The sequence below is a fragment of the Asterias amurensis genome, chromosome 8 (genome assembly GCF_032118995.1).
Source record: "Asterias amurensis chromosome 8, ASM3211899v1".
NCBI lineage: Eukaryota > Metazoa > Echinodermata > Asteroidea > Forcipulatida > Asteriidae > Asterias > Asterias amurensis.
In genome coordinates, this window is record NC_092655.1 from 2,135,177 (window position 1) to 2,153,060 (window position 17,884).

Below are 17,884 nucleotides of genomic sequence, written 5' to 3' on the forward strand. Positions count from 1 at the left end.
ATGTGAAACTAAAGCATTTAAAGAAACATAATCAGGTACATTATAAACTTAATATGGTTGGGACCATCTTGGTCCCTGAAGTTTGAATACACAGGCCTTGAGTGTCAGGCGACTTGCATAAAAAACAAAAAACAAGACTTGCACCGTCTATAGGGGAAAGGTTTGTGTCATGTTTCAATATCTCGCTATGAACTTCTGATGAAGTTCTGATGTTTGAATCATCTTCAAATCATAAGATGGTGGTCAAAAAGCTTTATCAAAAATGTGACCACATTCTTAAATTTTCACCGATAAGTTTGATTGTATCTACATTTGTATACTGTAGGATTAAAACATAGAGTGATTCCAAAAACTTAAGGTATACTTTGCCTTAAAAACTTTATGTGCAGTGATAGTATAAGTAAAAATACCAAACAATTTGACCCAAAATGTATGGTGTAGCCTAAAATATTTATTTCCACATCGCAACCAAAATATCTCTAATAATGGAAAGGGAAACCAGGCAGAAATCACTGATTAAAGCAGGAAATGTAATGTGTGAAACCAAAACTGATAAGTTATTATAAACTATATTGTGTATAAATCCACACCATTTTATTATTCTTATAATTGTCACGACAGTTTTGTTGTTAGCATTGACGCCCAAAATAGGTTCTTTGAAACTATTATTCATTGAATTTTCTCATTTTTGCTTCTGAGGGAAATATTGTCGAGATTGTCAATGAGAAAGATTGGATTTCACCAAAACAGAAACTAGTAATATGCCACAAAGGAAACTGACTGGGTAAACTTTATTAAATTTGTGGGAGAACAGTGTCAACTTTTCTTTGCTCACCTCAAGTGTAAACAGACACGACTTATATTTAATTTTTTTTCTTCCAGATTTGTCAGGAATTTTCTCCTTGGTAAAGGGCACCCTATGAGGAAATTCTAGATTTCTTCTGTAGCATTTAAAGGGCACCGAGGCAATGAACAGGGGGCACATGTTGAGGCAATCACCTTCGTTGTTGCTTCCATGAATTATCAGGCCTGATAAAATGTTCACATTCTCAGGGCTGTTAAATAACATTGTCTTGATTCTAGATTTCTGATTTATTCTACAATTCTTATCGACTTCAGTTTCATTTACTGACATTTACTGAAATGTATTATCATTGTGTGCTTCCTTCAACGTATCTTAACCTCAATCTTCCACATTGAAACAGGGTCCAGGAACATTTGAAGTCGAGGACATCGACACGATCGGACATCTCGCTCATAATCTCTTCTTTGCCCGGAAGTTTGACGGTGCCGTAACCAATCCTGTCCGCCTCTACGCCCTGGAGCTAAGTTCTGGAAAGTACTACAGTGATCTCCGCAAGAAGTACATCTCTGAAGGATTTCTTAGGTAGGTCTGGTGTGAGTCACTGTTGGATTTCTGTTATTTTAGTAGAACTGAGTAAATTTGTTTTCTTTAATATTCACTGTCACGTTTACTTTCGTATTGATCTGCGATATAGAAACGTCAGTGTGTGTGGAGTGTTGAAACCAGTTGGCCTTCAGGCTTTGAAAACAAGAGAGAATTTTGTTTCAATTTAAGAAAATGTTATAGATTAAAATTTGGTTAAAGAAAATGTTGTCTTTGATCTTTATTGGACTACTTTTTGTGATTGGAAAATTTGAATGAAATTTACCGAAGATGAACAGTTTAAACCACAATGGATTTTAAAGGGAAGGTTCACCTTTAGTAATTGTCAAAGACCAGTCTTCTCAGTTGGTGTAACCCAACATGAGCATAAAATAACAAGCCTGTGAAACTGTAAGCTCAATTGGTCATCAGAGTTGCGAGAAAATGATGACAGAAAAAAACTCCCTTGTTGGACGAATTTGAGTGCTTTCAGATAGGAATAAAAGACTTCTAGCTAGAAGGTTTTTATTATTTTATTGAGAAATTACCTCTTTCTCAAAATCTATGCTACTTCAGAGTGAGCCGTTTATCACAATGTATTATACCATCAACAGCTCTCTAATGCTCGTTACAGATTCAGTTTTTAAGTTAATATTTGTTTTGAGTAATTACCAAACGTGTACCTTCCCTTTAAGCACTTGTTTTGAAATGGAAAAACTGAGGAAAATCCCAAAATGTGATAGAAGGGGCTGTTAGTCATAATCAAAGTATGCCTGTGGGTGAACATAGAAATTATGAACTCTCAAATCTATGGAAAGCATGCACGCTCATGCAAGAACTAGGTTAGAGATCATGATTCAATGTACAGCCACAGGCCAGGGTTGATCATGACGACTACATTTCATTAAAAAAAAAATGCAAGGTTGGAAGATCCATACTCAACCAAAGCACTCTGTGACTTGCAGATATTTCTCAAATATTGTTGATTACATTTTTGATTAAATTCTCCATATTTAGGCATGACATTCATCCTAATTTAGTCAATTTGCCCCTTTCTTGCCCTCGGATAAATCAGAAAAATTGTTACTAATTATGCCTGAAAAGTCCACTAGAGCCCACACCATATGTACATGTAGGTCAACCCTTGTATGTATTCAATTAAATGTTCTAAGTTTTTTCCAAGTACAGTTGCGGAAAAGTAAATACACTAAATCCTCTATCGTATCTTCATAAGTAAATTAATACTCAAGTTTACACTCCGTTCGACAATTCGATCAAGTTCCATGCTTCTCCTCAATGACCCAAGTCTCGACACACCAGGGGGGACAGATCTTTTTCTTCTGGAATTCTCTACCACTTAATCTTACATCTTGTCTTTGTGCCACAAAATTCAAATCTCTTTTCAAAACTTATCTTATGTCACAGGTTTTTAAGAACTACTTTTGTTGTGTCTGTTTTTTTTCCGTTTTTGTTTTGTTTTACTGCGCCTTGAACACCCAGAAGACACCCAAAAGGGTGGAAATGTGCGCATTACAAGTCTTTACTGTTATTATTGTTATTATTATTATTATTATTATTATTATTAATATTCCTAAATCCAACAGGCAGCTAGTGAGCCTGGCTTTAGAGTCGGAGTATGGTACCCTGTACCACAAAGAGGTAGAGGTTGAGGAACTTCTCAAGTTACGGATCTTTCCGCAAGTCCTTCCGATGGATCCGTGCTGCTCTCCGGTCTACAACACCAAGAACCGCATCGCTAAGGATATGCGCTACTGGATTGACTTCTCTGTGGTGAGTATGTTGGAGACTTTTTCGTGGATAATTAGCTTGGGATATAGAATCATTAAATTGTTGCTTAGAAAATTGAAACGTAAACAAAATTACGTGAGTATTTGTTGCTTAAATTGTTTCTTAGAAAATTCATTTAATAAATTAAATTGCTGCTGTTATAAATAGTAGTTTTTGCCTAACAGAAAAATTTGATTTGGGGTTTAACAAAGAAAAATTGACTGAATAAAGATTCAAGGCATTTAAAAAAGCGCTACAAAATTTAAAAAAAGTATCTCACTGAGAGGAGCGCATGAAAACGCAGTGCTTGGGTTGTTGACGGTGAATCAAACAAATTAATTTTTTTTGTATGAATAAAAGAGATATTGACTAGAGCAGGATGTGAACCAGCGACCTCCGGATTAATGTGCTAGTGCTTTACCAACTGAGCTATCTAGACCTAATGTTGGTGATCTCCCTATTTCGTCAATATCTTTGTTCAGGGTGCTAACCAGAAGTCATTTTATCTCCAACATTTTCAGCTTGACAGTTTTATGAAATTTGACCGGATTTTTTTTTAAGAATCGTAAAGTTCGGTCTGATTATAACATTGATTGGATGGAGGGATTTTGATTGGCCAGTCCGTATTAGTGGATTGTATTTGCGAGAATCTTTCTTGTATAGATTTCACCAGAGTTGAATGTGGATACACCTTGCGTTGTGAATCAATTTGATACCTAGATCTCATCTCAAATTCAGAGAGAAGGGATGGGGGGGGAAGTTGTTGCTGTCCAGCTGATTAAAAGCAGAAATTCATACTGGTGAAGCAGTCGTGTACATAGCCTGGTCATATTTACTTAACATGAACGTGTCTGTTATTAAAAGGCTCCAGATCCATGTCATTTATCCTCTTCTTGTTGGGTTTAATCAATTCACCTGATGAAAGCTACGTATACCCCCTTCTCCTCTAGCTATATTCGATGTTATTTCTTGTGTATTAAAAGCACCCCAAGCCCCAAACCAATCCCTACCCCAACCCCACCACAACCTAAATGGACACATTCTACTGCTCATATTTGAAAAGAGCTTTCTGTGATGAGAGCAATTTTTCATCTCCCTTTAACACCCCCTCCCCCCCCCCCCCCCCATGAACCCTGTGGTGTGCCCTGTACAAACAAATTTCTTATCGTTTGGTTTCCTATATTCCAGTCCGTTGTGTTCTTTAATCTGAGCAAAAGGCTTAAAACGGATCCTTGTGGGGAACAGCTTTGGTTGTCTCATGAGAAATCTAAGATTAAATGTCTCCTGCAACAAGACTTACCTTAAATGCCATCCACTATGGCATCTACTATTGGATAGGGCATCTTGTTATCTCCCCTCCCTTTGTCAATTGTTATTTTTAAACTTAATCTGCAAAAAGCTGACACTTCCAGCCAAAAGCTGAGGTTTTTGTTCCCTGTTTGTTATTTTTATTTGTGTCATTTTTATCATACAAATTTAGCCCGGTGTACATTTACCTGCTCTTAAACTGCATTTAGTTGTCACTTTATCCGGGGCAATGTACTCTAATAATTATAATAATAATATAGGTTTTCTCGGTCAAATTCAGCAAAAGAGCAGTCATTTTCATTTTCATGCGTTCGAATTAAAACTGTTTTGCCTCTCCAGTTGTTACTGTGTTTCAAATTCAGAATTCGGCCGTGTAATTTCATTTTGAGTCGAGTCAAATTCCTTTAGCACTCTGTTCAATTTAGCGTATCGTCATTCTTTTTCGTGACACACACCTCAAATTGTTAAATTGAATGATTATTTTGTTAAATCGAATAACGTAAAAGTACATTTGACTAGTCTTAAAACGAAATCAAATGACACTTTTCAGTAGCATTCGATTTCGTGGCAAATAGAATAAGCTGGTGGTTAAATTGGCTTTTTAAACCTCAAACCAACCAATTCTTTGACACAATTTCTCTGTTTTGGGTAAAGGTAAAGAAAAAGTGCACCATGCAGGTTCAAAGATGCAGTCTGGTCTTTGCAGCCCGTTTGCAGAATTTAATCAAATCTTACATATTTATTTCAATCACTACTGTAAAACCCAAAGGCACCCGTGCCAATTCAGGCATGTATGCTTCGTTTTCGAAAGGGCGAGGGCACCAAGGAATGTACTCCTTGGTAAAGGGCACCCTACTTGTATGAGGGAATGGTAAACTTCTGCTTGAGCATTTCAAGGGCACCAAGGCAATGACCAGGGGGCATGGAGGCAATCGCCTATGTGAAGTATCAGGCCTCTGCTAACAGCTGATCAATGGGAGGGGGCTAGAATCTTGATACCTAACCAAAGACCACTATACTTAGTGGTCAACTTAATACAAAACAATACATCCATTGAAGTATACATACCATTGACAAAAACCAAGGGGAAAACGGACAACGCGGTATTCTGGCATATGATTTTAAATTTGGACTGGTAAACTAGTTCTGCTAAGCAATATTATCCTGTGCTAAGCGAGTTCTTGTGCTTACAGGCTTTTATGACATTTTGACTTGACCTCTCAAGAATTCAGCTTGTTTGCAATACTGTTTAAGAAACATACATCCGGAGGAACTCCAGGGCAAATTATAGAATGTGTAATTAATTTTATGTTAAACTGTCACGCTGCATTTGCAAACAGCAACAGCCCAGCCCCTGATGTGACATTTTGCATTGATTTTTTTAATACATTTTTCTAATGAATAAATTCATGTTGAGTTTACCCTCCAGCGATTCCACGAAAATTGTGGCAGTCGGAAGGATGTGTACTTGCGTACATGTATGTACACATATTACCTCACTGTCTGGGAGTTCATTACAAATGTGTTAAAGGGACGGCAAAAGCACAAGCATACCCATTGGGGACCAGGGGCCAATTACATAAAGCAATAAAATTCATCGCAAGACAAATTTGTCAGGATTACCATAGTGATTTGTATTGTGACACCACACTTTACTAAGCAACTACAATTGATTTGCAGTTAAGATCAATCTTAGCTCTTTGTGAAATCGTTCTCTGCTAGGGTGCCTGATGTGCCCATTCAAAATTTGTTCGGTGCCCCCATCTCCCTAATCTTCTCAAAAACAAAACAATTGAACCCCTTTAAATATTGACCATCTGAAGAAAATAATTACAACATGACCCCCACCATTAAGAAACATGGGTCCTGCCCCCATCCACCTGAAAAGCGTGTGTGCCGCCCACCCCCTTCCAAATACCTGTATACGTGATAATACATATGCTCTGTTGATAAAATTGTCGCATTGAGTTTTAGGGGGTCTCAATTTAAAATAACACCATAAATTCCTCTTTGCCTGTTGACTCAAATCACATGGTGTCATCCCCCATGAGAAATCTTGGCTGCACTATTCCTTGGAGTAAGATTCCCTCGTGTGTTCAGGTGTTAGGTTTCAGGGTTTATTTGTCATACTCTTCTTAAACCGTATGATCCTCCTCGCAAACTCCGGTCTTACAGTTCTAACCTCCTTATGGAGTCCATGTTCAATCATTCATGGGGAGATCGCTCTTTCTCTCATGCTGCGTCACACCTATGGAACAAATTGCCAGAACAAGTAAAATCATCGGTTTCTTTTATCCCAAATTAACAAAAACCGAAGGCTTATCTTTTTAAATCAAGTTAATTGAGAAATGTTTTGTTTTTCATTTTTGTTTTACTATTTGTCTTAAATCTTAATGTTTTTGTTGGTGTTTTCTTTGAATAGGTGGAGCTAAAATCTTCAGAGAGAAGAGTGTTAAGAGCTTCCTTTGTAAGTTATTCTCATATTAATTAATTTATTTATTTATTCGTTAAATAAAAACTTGGTACAGTTTATTCATTCTGATTGGTTGGGGGGTTGAGAGGAGATCATGTAGCCACGTTTAACCATGTGATATTAACGCTAAAAAGGGTGTTTAAACATGGCCCAGAGCCTTTCTCAGGTTTAATTTCTTAGGTGAAGTATACCTCCTTCTCTGATACTATATTACTTCAAAGGGGGGTCATCCTTAGTGAGGTTTTATAACATCAACAACTCTCCCGTGCTCTTTACCAAGTATTGCCATTGACTCTAGGGAGGGAAACAAATAGACCAAGTCAAACTCAGAGCCCGAGGTTCTGTTAGTATTCTGTACTTACCAAAAGTATACCTTGCCTTTAGAGACAGTGGACACTATTAGTAATTGTCAAAGACTAGTCTTCACAGTCGGTGTATCTCAACTTATGCATAAAATAACAAACCTGTGAAAATTTGAGCTCAATCGGTCGTCGAACTTGCGAGATAAAAATGAGGGAAAAAAACACCCTTGTCTTAGAAGTGTGCTTTCTGATGCTTGATTTCGAGACCTCAAATTCTAAATCTGAGGTCTCAGAATCAAACTCGTGGAAAATTACTTCTCTCTCTCAAAAACTACGTCACTTCAGAGGGAGCTGTTTCTCACAATGTTTTATACCATCAACCTCTCCCCATTACTTGTAATCAAGAAAGTTTTTATGATAGTAGTTATTTTGAGTAATTACCAATAGTGTCCAGTGCCTTTAAGCTCTGCAAAAGAGAGAAATTGTACAGAAACTTTAATAATAACATGAGGTTGATGTATGAGGCGCTAGTAGTGCCAATCCACACGTAGATCGATAGTGTAGTAGGTGAGAGTTCTCTGCGAGGAGTCGTAGAGTACATGGAGGCGCCTGAATCCCCCAAAGACTGACATCACACTGTATTCCTCATCTTGAGTGTGATCCACCCTTCTCTTTGTAGCATCATTATTAAGATGGGGAGTATTCGGAAAATCTTCTTTAGCAACTGAAAGTGTGAAAAATGAGTAAATCGTAATTAGTTTCTTTTATGAGTGTAAAATGAGAATCAATTTCCCAGACGCCATTTTGTAATTTATCAGTAATTGTTTTGGTACACAGAGGATTTATGAGAGTTTTTTCCGTGTTAGTTTAGACAATCTGCTCCAGCTTAAAGTGTGATGAATGGTTTAGGTTTTTTATGTGTTTTTGAAAGCAAACAAATGTATGAACTGAGACTCAGGTCATGTCCTAAACTGCGACTTCTGGCTATAGACGATGTGACCTATGTTTACATTCAATCGCCCTCTGTTGAAAAAACACTGTATACGTTTGCGAGGCAAAACGATGTGTAGTCATTGTAAGATTGCATACACTTTCTAGCTGGCTGCCAAAACACCAAGGTTTTGCCCGGCGGTATGCGCGAGAATCATGTAATGGTTTTTGTGTGATGTCGGAGGTCACATCGTCTATAGCTATGGCTAGATCACCCATGTCTGCCTATTCTTCAACTAAGCCAGACGCACTGATTTAGCCAAAGCTGTAATATAGTGGTGTAGTATTTTGTATATACTTTGTTTTTGCAATAGATTGGATAGCTTGTTCTTAAAAGAACTTGTCCTACTGTTTATTGACTCATGGAGTTTACAATAATTCTGTTTCTTCAGGTGCCACAAAGTCGAACTCAGTGTTTTAGCCGTGGACACATCAAAGGGCTGTATCTGACGACCAAACCAGAAGGATCAGGGTAAGAAGAAACATCCTTTAAATAAATAAAAATGTGGATTGGGGTTCAGGCCTGACCTGCTTGCTGTTTTTCTTTTCTCCAACATCTAAAACTAAGATTTATTCATCATTATATCTTCACATTATATCATTAGGTCCATGGTCTAAGCCCGGTTCATATTTCCTGAGAATGCGATATAAATGTTGACGTCACAAATTTGCAATGAATAATTCGCAACAATTGACTTAGGCTCAACTCCTGCAAAACATTAGCTGCGAAAACAGCCATGTGAAGTCAAAATTTGCTTTGTACTGGCAGGAAGTATGAACCAGGCTTCACAGTGTTAGTCTCTTGGTTTCATTAGCAGAAATGTGTACAAATAATAATATCCAGTCTTGTGCAGATTTTGATGGATTCCATGTAATGATGGGTTGATGTAATAATAATTTGGGGGGCTAATCGTCCTTACTCGCAGTTAGAGCTGAATTGCGAAGGACTTGGCTACAACGTGTTCGAAAAGCAGGCATGCAAGGGCGCCTCTGGCTGCCAGCCACATCAACCCATTATGACCACTGAGCACAGCCAAGTTCGAAAGTGTTCGATTTTTTCCTGAGGGAGAAAAACCGGATAGTCTGGAAAACCTCATGGCACAGCAGAGAACCAACCCACAACTCAACTCCATATGGCCCCGACCGGGAATCGAGCCTGGGTCACCTTGGTGAGAGGCGAGCGCTTTACGCACAAGCCAACTGTGCCACATGTAGACTGGGGAACTATGATAGATATTTTGAACACTACTCAACCATTAGGGGCTAGAAATGTAAGAATCATTGTGTATTATTAAGTTCATAACCAGTTCATTCTCATTGTTGATTTGTCATGCAGGAAGACCCAGGTGAAGGGTGGAATCCGTCTTCCAGTGGAGGAGGCGGGCTCAGCTACCCTCTTCATGGCCTCACATATCAACATCAATGAGAACATCTTAGGAGCACCAGCTTGCAACGAGGTGGAAGGATTGCCTGGTAAGGACCCACTGGTTCCCTGCTAATATTCAAGCACCTTCATTATTTCAGACTTTCGAGAAAAAAAATCTGAAAGATAACTAGGTCCAATTTTTGGCTGATTTTACAAAAATAATTAGATTTAATTGTTAAGTGGTTAGAACAGATGATTCCTCTCTAGAAACCATGTAGGGCCTACTGGGTTTTTTTCTGAATGTGATCTCATATCTTTAGCTTTCCAGAGTTTTTTCCTGATTAAAAAACAAAACAAAAAACCCACATTTTTTTTATCAACTTTATTTGTGGAAAGCGTACAGATATGTATTTTTGATGATGCAAATCATGTGAGGGTACGGGTCTAGAACATACAGGAAGTCGGCCATTTCAGACATTTTTTAAATTTGCACATCTCATTCCTGTATCACACAAAACAACATAGAGAGAGAGCGAGGGGGAGTGGGGTAACAAAGAAGAAAGAAAACCGAATGAAAACCAAAATGGCATAGATGGCAATGCACACACGGTCATGGAGCTTTGAGACCGTCTGTGGCTTGTTTGTGGCTGGTCACAAAGTCAAGGTCTATGCCAATCTTCATGTTATCTTTGTCCATTCCCTCCATCCACCGAGCCCTAGTTCTTTCAACCTGTTACTGACGTAGCTATTTACAAAGAAAGGAAGTGCTAAGCTTTCCATCTAGGTCAAACAGGAAATGACTAGCATAAGAGGTTGCTGGCAACGTAACTTTACTGGGCAGTTGAAGGAGGGGGGGGGGGGGGGAGTTGAAAAGGCAATATGAACAGGTGGAGAAACTTTGTGGCATGTTGTTTTTAGTTTTGGGGTTTTTTTTTTGGGGGGGAGGGGGGTCAGGTTGTGAAAAGTTTGCGAATACATTTAAAAACTAGGCATGAGTTTCTCAGGATTTTAAGCCCTCAGAATTTCATGAAGTGAGTATGAAGTACTCGCCAAATAAAAAGAAAGAACATAGTATCCAAACCTTTTCTGGTGATGCGTCATATCAAGCATCAAATGGACAAGAATTAGTTAATTAAGAATCAAATCTAATCAAGTAGACAACAAATCCTCAGTATTAATTAATTGTGTTCACACAGAACTATTTTTATTTTATGTTTTTTGTTTTTTGTTTTTACAGACGACAGTTTTGAAGGTCGCTCCCCGGATAGTTTCTCCTATGCTTCCTTCCCCACCAAGCCTGACGGCAAGAAGCTTCACTTCAACGCCAGCCTGGTGGACCCTCAGGGGGAGATCAAGTGCCTGGTGGAGGTCATTATATCATGGAAGCCTCCTCAGACATCAACACAGAAGGTGAGGGTGGTAATAACAATTGACATTCAAGCCTGTATTCTTCTTTATGAAAGGGCTAGGACACCAGGGCATTTTCTCATTGGTAAAGGACACCCTTTGTAAATTTCTACTGCAGCATAACAAGGGCACCAAGGCAATGACCAGGGGGCTTGGAGGCAATTGCCTTTGTTGCCTCCGTAAAGTATCAGGCCTGAGAATTATTGGCTGAGTGGTTTACTTCATCTAATTTTAGTTCTGATGGTTTAGTCATTGGTCTTGTGGTTTAGTCATGGTCATGACACTTGTGTCCTTGAGCAAGACAGTTCACTATAATGGGAAACTTTTGATACGCTGGTGGCAGGAGACGTTACGGTCCTTTTTTGGCGCCACTGAGCGTGCGTGTACATGCTCCGTATTGCGCACGTAGGTCTGAGCACGCACACTCCTGTTGAGCTGTAAAAAAAAGGCAGTACCTGTATGAAAAGAGGTTGATATTACGTCTTACAAAAGTCTTCTGAGCGTATGGTGGCTCAGGTTGTGTACTCCCCAGGGAGCTGAGAAAGAGCGAGTAGTGCCATTTGGGAAAAATGGACCATGGACTATGGAATAGACTACTCATTTTTTTTCTTCCCTTCTTTATTTGATTCTTGTTCCCCCATTAGTCAGATACCCTGCGCTACATGAACACCCTCAACTGTGGCCCATTAGAGCCTGGCCTGTGGACGCTGGTTCTCTTCCAGCGAGGAGTCAAGGAACCATTCCCATACACAGCACAGCTTGTATTGAGAGAGGCCAGACCACAAGGATGGTTGGACTTCAAGAATCAGGAATCAAAAGGTGAAGTTTCTTTGGTTTAACTTTTGTTTGACAGATTCAGTTAGGTCCAGTTATTATAGTTTTCTAAGAGCTGGGGGTGGGGTCTTACTCCCAAATAGTGGTGGTTTTTATTTGTCAGCTTCTTAACAATTAAAAAACAAAGATGATACCAGCTTTTATCCACTTATTTATTGAAATGATTTAAGATGTCAAATTTGCTGTGATAGATTTCTGATTAGTTTAATCTTAATATTTATTCTATTTATTAAATATTTGAACCAAGAACACTTGACTAGAGCTGGATTTGTACCAACGTCCTGTGGATTAACGTGCCAACGCTCTAGCAACTGAGCTATCTAGCCCTATGTTGGCGACTCCCTATTAAATTATATGTACCTTTTTACTAACCATTGAAGAGACCACAGCAGGGGCAAACAGCTTGTACTAATTCAATAAACCACATGGAAAACTGACTGGGTACACAGTTTGAGTTTAAACAAATAAAAAATTGACTGGACTGGGATTTGAACCAATGACCTTGGGATTAACTTACCGGCTCTGTGTTAGTGGTCTACCTATTAGTCAATATCCTTGTTCAGTCAGAAGCCATATCAGGGTGCCAGTCAGAAGCCATATAATAACATAGCTTTTTAAAATAATTGTTATTGTTGTATTTATTAAGATGAACTTCATGGAATCTGGATGACTGAAGAGATCAAAGAGCTGACCGAGTTAGAAATCTCAGAGGGCAACTATCAAGTTCATCGATCGCCGAACAGTAACGAGCACGGGAATGGTATTGTGGCGGTCCCCGGCAACAGCAACGTCGGTGCCGTCAATGAACGCTTCGATCAGTTCGGGAAGGAGGGGGACTACAATAAGGCGAATGGTGAGCGGGAGGTCGGCGCTGACGGTAACTCCCTGGAGAAGATCCCCCACAAGAACCAGGCGGACGACAGTAGCGATGTCAGGGATGGTGACGGAGCAGCGTACCAGGAACGGGTCTTCGCCGCCCAAGGGGAAGACATTGATGGTATGCGTGGGATGCACAAACGACACGGACATCTTAATGGGATTAGAGCGCCCCCGCAGGAGGGACAACAAAACGTTGACTCTGTTAAGAGCCTTAGAGCTCATATTAAGGAGGGGGAAGGGGTGATGAGGCCCCATGTTAACCCTGATCAAGCTGTGAATAAAAAACTACGATCTGTGGATGGAAAAGACATTCTAGGAAGAAACATTAAAAATGATCTCAGCTTGCACGTACAGCATGGAGACGGCGGTACAATTTTTAAGTGAGTATGGTTTTGCGTTGAAAATTAATGTTCACGTCTTTGGACATCCTTAGCAACACCCTTAGCAACAGCTGTAGCCGCCATTTTGGATATGGCCTACATGTATATAACAAAAGCTGTCGTGTTGGAATGAATGTACTTATCCAAATACAAAAAATGGTCCTTCCTTTTAACACTTGATTGTGTTTAATGAATGCTGTTTTGTCATAATTTATGGCAATTTCAAAACGGCTGCATCTCAGAGTCTGTTCATTTATATTAAGCATCCCCTCTAGATTTGACAATTTGGAGCCAAGAGTGTCATTTATGACAGACGATGCACTTTACAACTGTACTTTATTAATATTATTCCCTTAAACCATGTGTTACAGAAACTCTACGTATAGTCTGAGGACAGAGTTTTGCGTTTTTCAAATATATTGGCTACAGAAATAATCATTGTAATTTTTGCATGGCAGGGATATCCATTGTCCTTAACATCTTCACTTGTTTGTGTAAAAACTTCACAAAGCCACTGTCATGTTCTACAACATGTTGATCTTGTTCTTGTTTTTTCATCGCCTTCTTCCATATGTCTCTCACTCTTTGTTCAGATTATCCACTTTTCTAAGGTTTGTTGAGCTACTTAGTCATGATTGATGCTTTTTGGCACGTTTAGATGAGAATGCTTCACAATTGTTAATTTGTTTTTCCCTGCACTATCAGCTTGCCCCCTTCACCCTGTGTCTTGTTTTATAGGACTACCTGAACCATTTCTCTTGTAGAGTGTCATGGCCGAGTGGTTAAGAGCATCAAATTCAAGTTCTGGAGCAGTCACTGGAGTGTGGGTTCGAATCCCAGTCGTGACACTCAATTTACTATAATTGCCTCCTTTACCCAGGGGTATAAATGGGTACCTACGAGGGTAGAGGTTGATATTGACTATGAAAAAGCCACATGCGCCTTATAGGCAGCTCAGGGCTGTATTCTCCCAAGGGAGCAAGAGCATGATGCACCTCAAATCAAAGCTAACCCTTGACCTCCCAATTTCTCTCCACAACTAACCCTGAAGTGTTATGCACAATTAATGGCATGTTTTTAAGGAGCTATAGAAAATTGTTTCGGTCAGTGAATGTTTCAGGGTAAATTTGCTTCTGGTCGGCTTCACAAAGCAGAGCACACCCCTAATTGCATAAATTGTTGACCCTTTTTGGTCCATGCACATACCCTTGCATGTTCAACACACAGTGTTTAAATTCAGGCACTGTAGCATAATGGAATGTGTTTGCTAGCACAAGATTCTTATAAATATAATTTTCATTTCCTTTTCTTGTTGCATCTTCTATCAAGTACCCCAACTTTTTTTATTTTCCCCCTAAATAAAGCAATTAATTTGGGCACAAGTCAATTTTAGTTGACATCCATGGTTTTGGGGTTGCCCGGTTTTAAAACGTTGAACGCATACTTTCTCAAGTTGTTAACTTAATCAATCCAAAGACTACCAGACTCAAGCTGTGGTGTATCTGATCAGCTGGGTGTGGTTTGAGTCTCATTCTTGATACGCAACCATAATTGTCCTTTGCATGGGACATTCAAACTGTAGGCCCACATGTACCTTGACTGGTAGTACGCATACAAGAACTGAGAACCCTTTTCATGGAAGAGTGGGGGTTAAACCCAGGGTTTCTGGTTCACATAGCAATAAGGCACCCTACCTGTTGACAGGTTTCCTCGGGCTTGCAGTCATTAAGTAACCAAGTTTACATGCATGGTTTCGTTACCAGAATTATAGAACAATAATAATCATTATAATAACTTCTTAATTATCACTTTTGTCATTTCAGAAAACAGTCACCTGCAGTTACATTTTTGGAGTTCCTTGTTATATCTGCATTTATTTTTGTTTTTATAAAAGGGTAAGTACTCTGCACAATATCTGAAGCCACGGAACCTCAAAAAACTTGACAATAAGTTTTTGAGCATTTCAAATTCTCTTCGTCAGTAGATTTTGAATGAGTTTAACTTATGTGGATAGAATCCTTTGAAATAACCCCTTGTGAATTTGAGCTTGAAAGTTCTTACCTTGTGATGCTACTCTCTACCTGTATCATCATCCTCCTCCTCCTTCATCCTTGGATGGAATAGTAGGAGCAGCTTTGATGAAGTTGTGCCAGGTTGCTTTGTCCCTCATGAGTTGTTGGGCACATAGGCGTGTGGGAATATAGGGGTGTGGAGACATCATCATCATCCTTCGCTCTTAGACGGAATAGTAGAAGCAGCATTGATGAAGTGGTGCCAGGTTGCTTTGTCCCTCATGAGTTGTTGGGTCTCGTTTGGACTGAGATTAGTGTCTCTGGTGATGGTGTCTGGGTAGCTTATTTTCCTCCTACCTGTATAGGACAACTATACATCCCCTTAGGGAGTACTGTTGTCACAGATGGGATGGAGTTTCAGCCTGTCACTAATGCCAGTTGGGAGAGGTACATCTCAGGTATTGCAAAGAGTGCTTCCATGCGAGTTGGTCGTCTTTATCAGTTTCAGCAGTTCTTACCTCCTGATGCTACTCTCTACCTGTAAAAGAAAACTATAATAGAGTACATTTGGAAAAACTGGTCCCTCCATGTTGCAACTCTCTCAAATCACAGCTCTGGACAAGAGTAGTGTTAACGTCAGACACTTTATTCACGTATGCAACTTTTCCTCCGATCAGCTGAATGCCTCAAATTAAAAAAAAAAAGAAAAAACTCTACATAACCATTGTAATTTTGTAATTTACTCTTTTTTGATAAAGAGACAAACTTACCTTGCTTGAAAAATCGTGTAAGACGTACATTTTATTTTGGTTTATAGAGCTAAAAGTTCTTTACAAATCTTTTTTTTTTTTTCTTCTTCCCTTCTTTGTCTCCAGGGTTTTAGTTCCTCTACACGTCGTCAAGCGAGGGAGCGGCGGTATCAAATCCTTCGGCACATTCCTAATAGTCATCACGCTAATTCAATTCAGTATTTATCTCATATTCACCATGACAGTAGCCAGCTAGTACACAAGGTAGACCCCCTTGACCTTTTGACCCCACCCGTCCTTTCCAACACCACCATGGCCTCATTGTACAGCAGGTTTTGTACTCGTTGTAATTGCCTCATTTGACGTCACGTGCAACAAAAATCGTGAGATGCAATTTCCCAGTTGCTATAACTCATTTTCTCAAAGCTGCATTCCATATTTTTGAAAAAAAATGCATCAACAAATTAATATATGAACAGATTTTTAGAGTCCCTAGATTTGTGGGTGGTTTTTTTTTTTTATAAATGAAATTGCCATAGAAGTCTTATATAATGTTTCAAGAAAGCCTTTTGCTAAACGAGAGGTATACTAAATGCAATGAGTTTTGTAAAGGTAATTGAGGTGTTAACTTAATAATAAACGAGACTGGGTTACTAGATCTCTACTCTGAGGGAACCAGTCTCAAATCTACTTACAGACAACGAAAAGGTCACCAAGGCAAATAGTGCTTAGTTAAGTCTTCAACGAAAGCTACTTACATTTATCAGAGCTTAACATTTAACCCACAAATGAAATTATTTGAATTTTTGTTTGACGTTACACAGATGATTGTTATGCACTTTAATTTTCCCACCAAATTCTGATGATAACTACTATTATTTTATTTTTGTTTTAATATCAGTTTAATTTTGTAGCAATTGTATTGTAAAATGAGTACCATCAAAGTGTCAAAAAGAATGTGCCAATTGACTTCTACAAATTTATTGGAATCTTAAGTGTTTAATTTCTACTACTTCCAAGGTGCACTAGTACACGACAACAGTTGTGTATTTATTACAAAATTGTATCTGAGACTATTTTGGTGCAATTTTTGTATAAAGTCACATTTTTAACCCGAGATCCAAATACTCGAACGTGTCGAGACCCACATTTGACCAGTTGATGTATATAAGGATGGTACACTGTGTTATTATCGCAGTGTTAACCTGCTTAAATCCCTCAAGGACTGTGATAAAAATAAAAAATATATTTTTCACGGAATATTTATTAGCATCGCCAGGTGGTTTGCTTGCACTAATATGTGTACACTTTGACGTCTGGAGAGGTATACTTAGAAATATTAAAATAGTTTAGTCTTGAAAGAGTGGTTCAAAGTATAGCATTTTGGCAGCTCAAGTGATTTGTATTTGGTGATGATATCATTGAGTTGCTATACCACAGTTCCTTTCAGAGATAAAATATTTTACAAATATCAGATACATACATAGGATCAACAAATAGTTTGTGGTTCTTCTGCAAACCTCTCAGAGTTGTACATCCACTATGCTTTAAAACTGGTCACTTCTTTATCAAAACTTCTTAAGAGTAAGCAGAAATAATATATTTAAGTATATTGTGGTTCTACGAACCCTTAACATTTGGAACTTGAGGTCACACAAGTTCTTCAAAGAACCATACTATTGTGTTACTTCCTTTTTTTGTCATTCAAATATTTAGTTATGTTATACTGGTTTCTTGCATAACCAAATGGCTGCTCCCTGTCATTATTTTGTGGTTACACATTGTAAAGAGTGCTGTAATGACTATGTTTTTATTTTTCTAATTTCGTTTTGGCAAGAAATATATTTTTGAATATTCTTTAGTTCAGACCCACCAATTATTTGGTTGGTTATTTTGTAGTACTCATAGCTTTATAAATATGGACCTTTATAAACCACCATAGAGTTTTTCCTCCTTGTTAAAGGAACACGTTGCCTTGGATCGGACGAGTTGGTCAAAACAAAAGCGTT

At 38.7% G+C, this 17,884-nt stretch overlaps 1 protein-coding gene across 1 annotated transcript in view; it reads left to right on the forward strand.

The window, feature by feature from the left end:
- LOC139940810 (uncharacterized) overlaps window positions 1–17,884 on the forward strand; it is a 104,661-nt gene extending 86,777 nt beyond the window's left edge. The window contains exons 12-21 of the mRNA XM_071937194.1: window positions 1,206–1,387; window positions 2,992–3,178; window positions 6,906–6,950; window positions 8,641–8,720; window positions 9,585–9,721; window positions 10,852–11,024; window positions 11,666–11,840; window positions 12,502–13,114; window positions 14,938–15,009; window positions 16,002–17,884. Of these exons, the coding sequence (XP_071793295.1) occupies window positions 1,206–1,387; window positions 2,992–3,178; window positions 6,906–6,950; window positions 8,641–8,720; window positions 9,585–9,721; window positions 10,852–11,024; window positions 11,666–11,840; window positions 12,502–13,114; window positions 14,938–15,009; window positions 16,002–16,131 (1,794 nt within the window). The 3' untranslated portion in view covers window positions 16,132–17,884. The remainder of the gene's footprint in view (window positions 1–1,205; window positions 1,388–2,991; window positions 3,179–6,905; window positions 6,951–8,640; window positions 8,721–9,584; window positions 9,722–10,851; window positions 11,025–11,665; window positions 11,841–12,501; window positions 13,115–14,937; window positions 15,010–16,001) is intronic.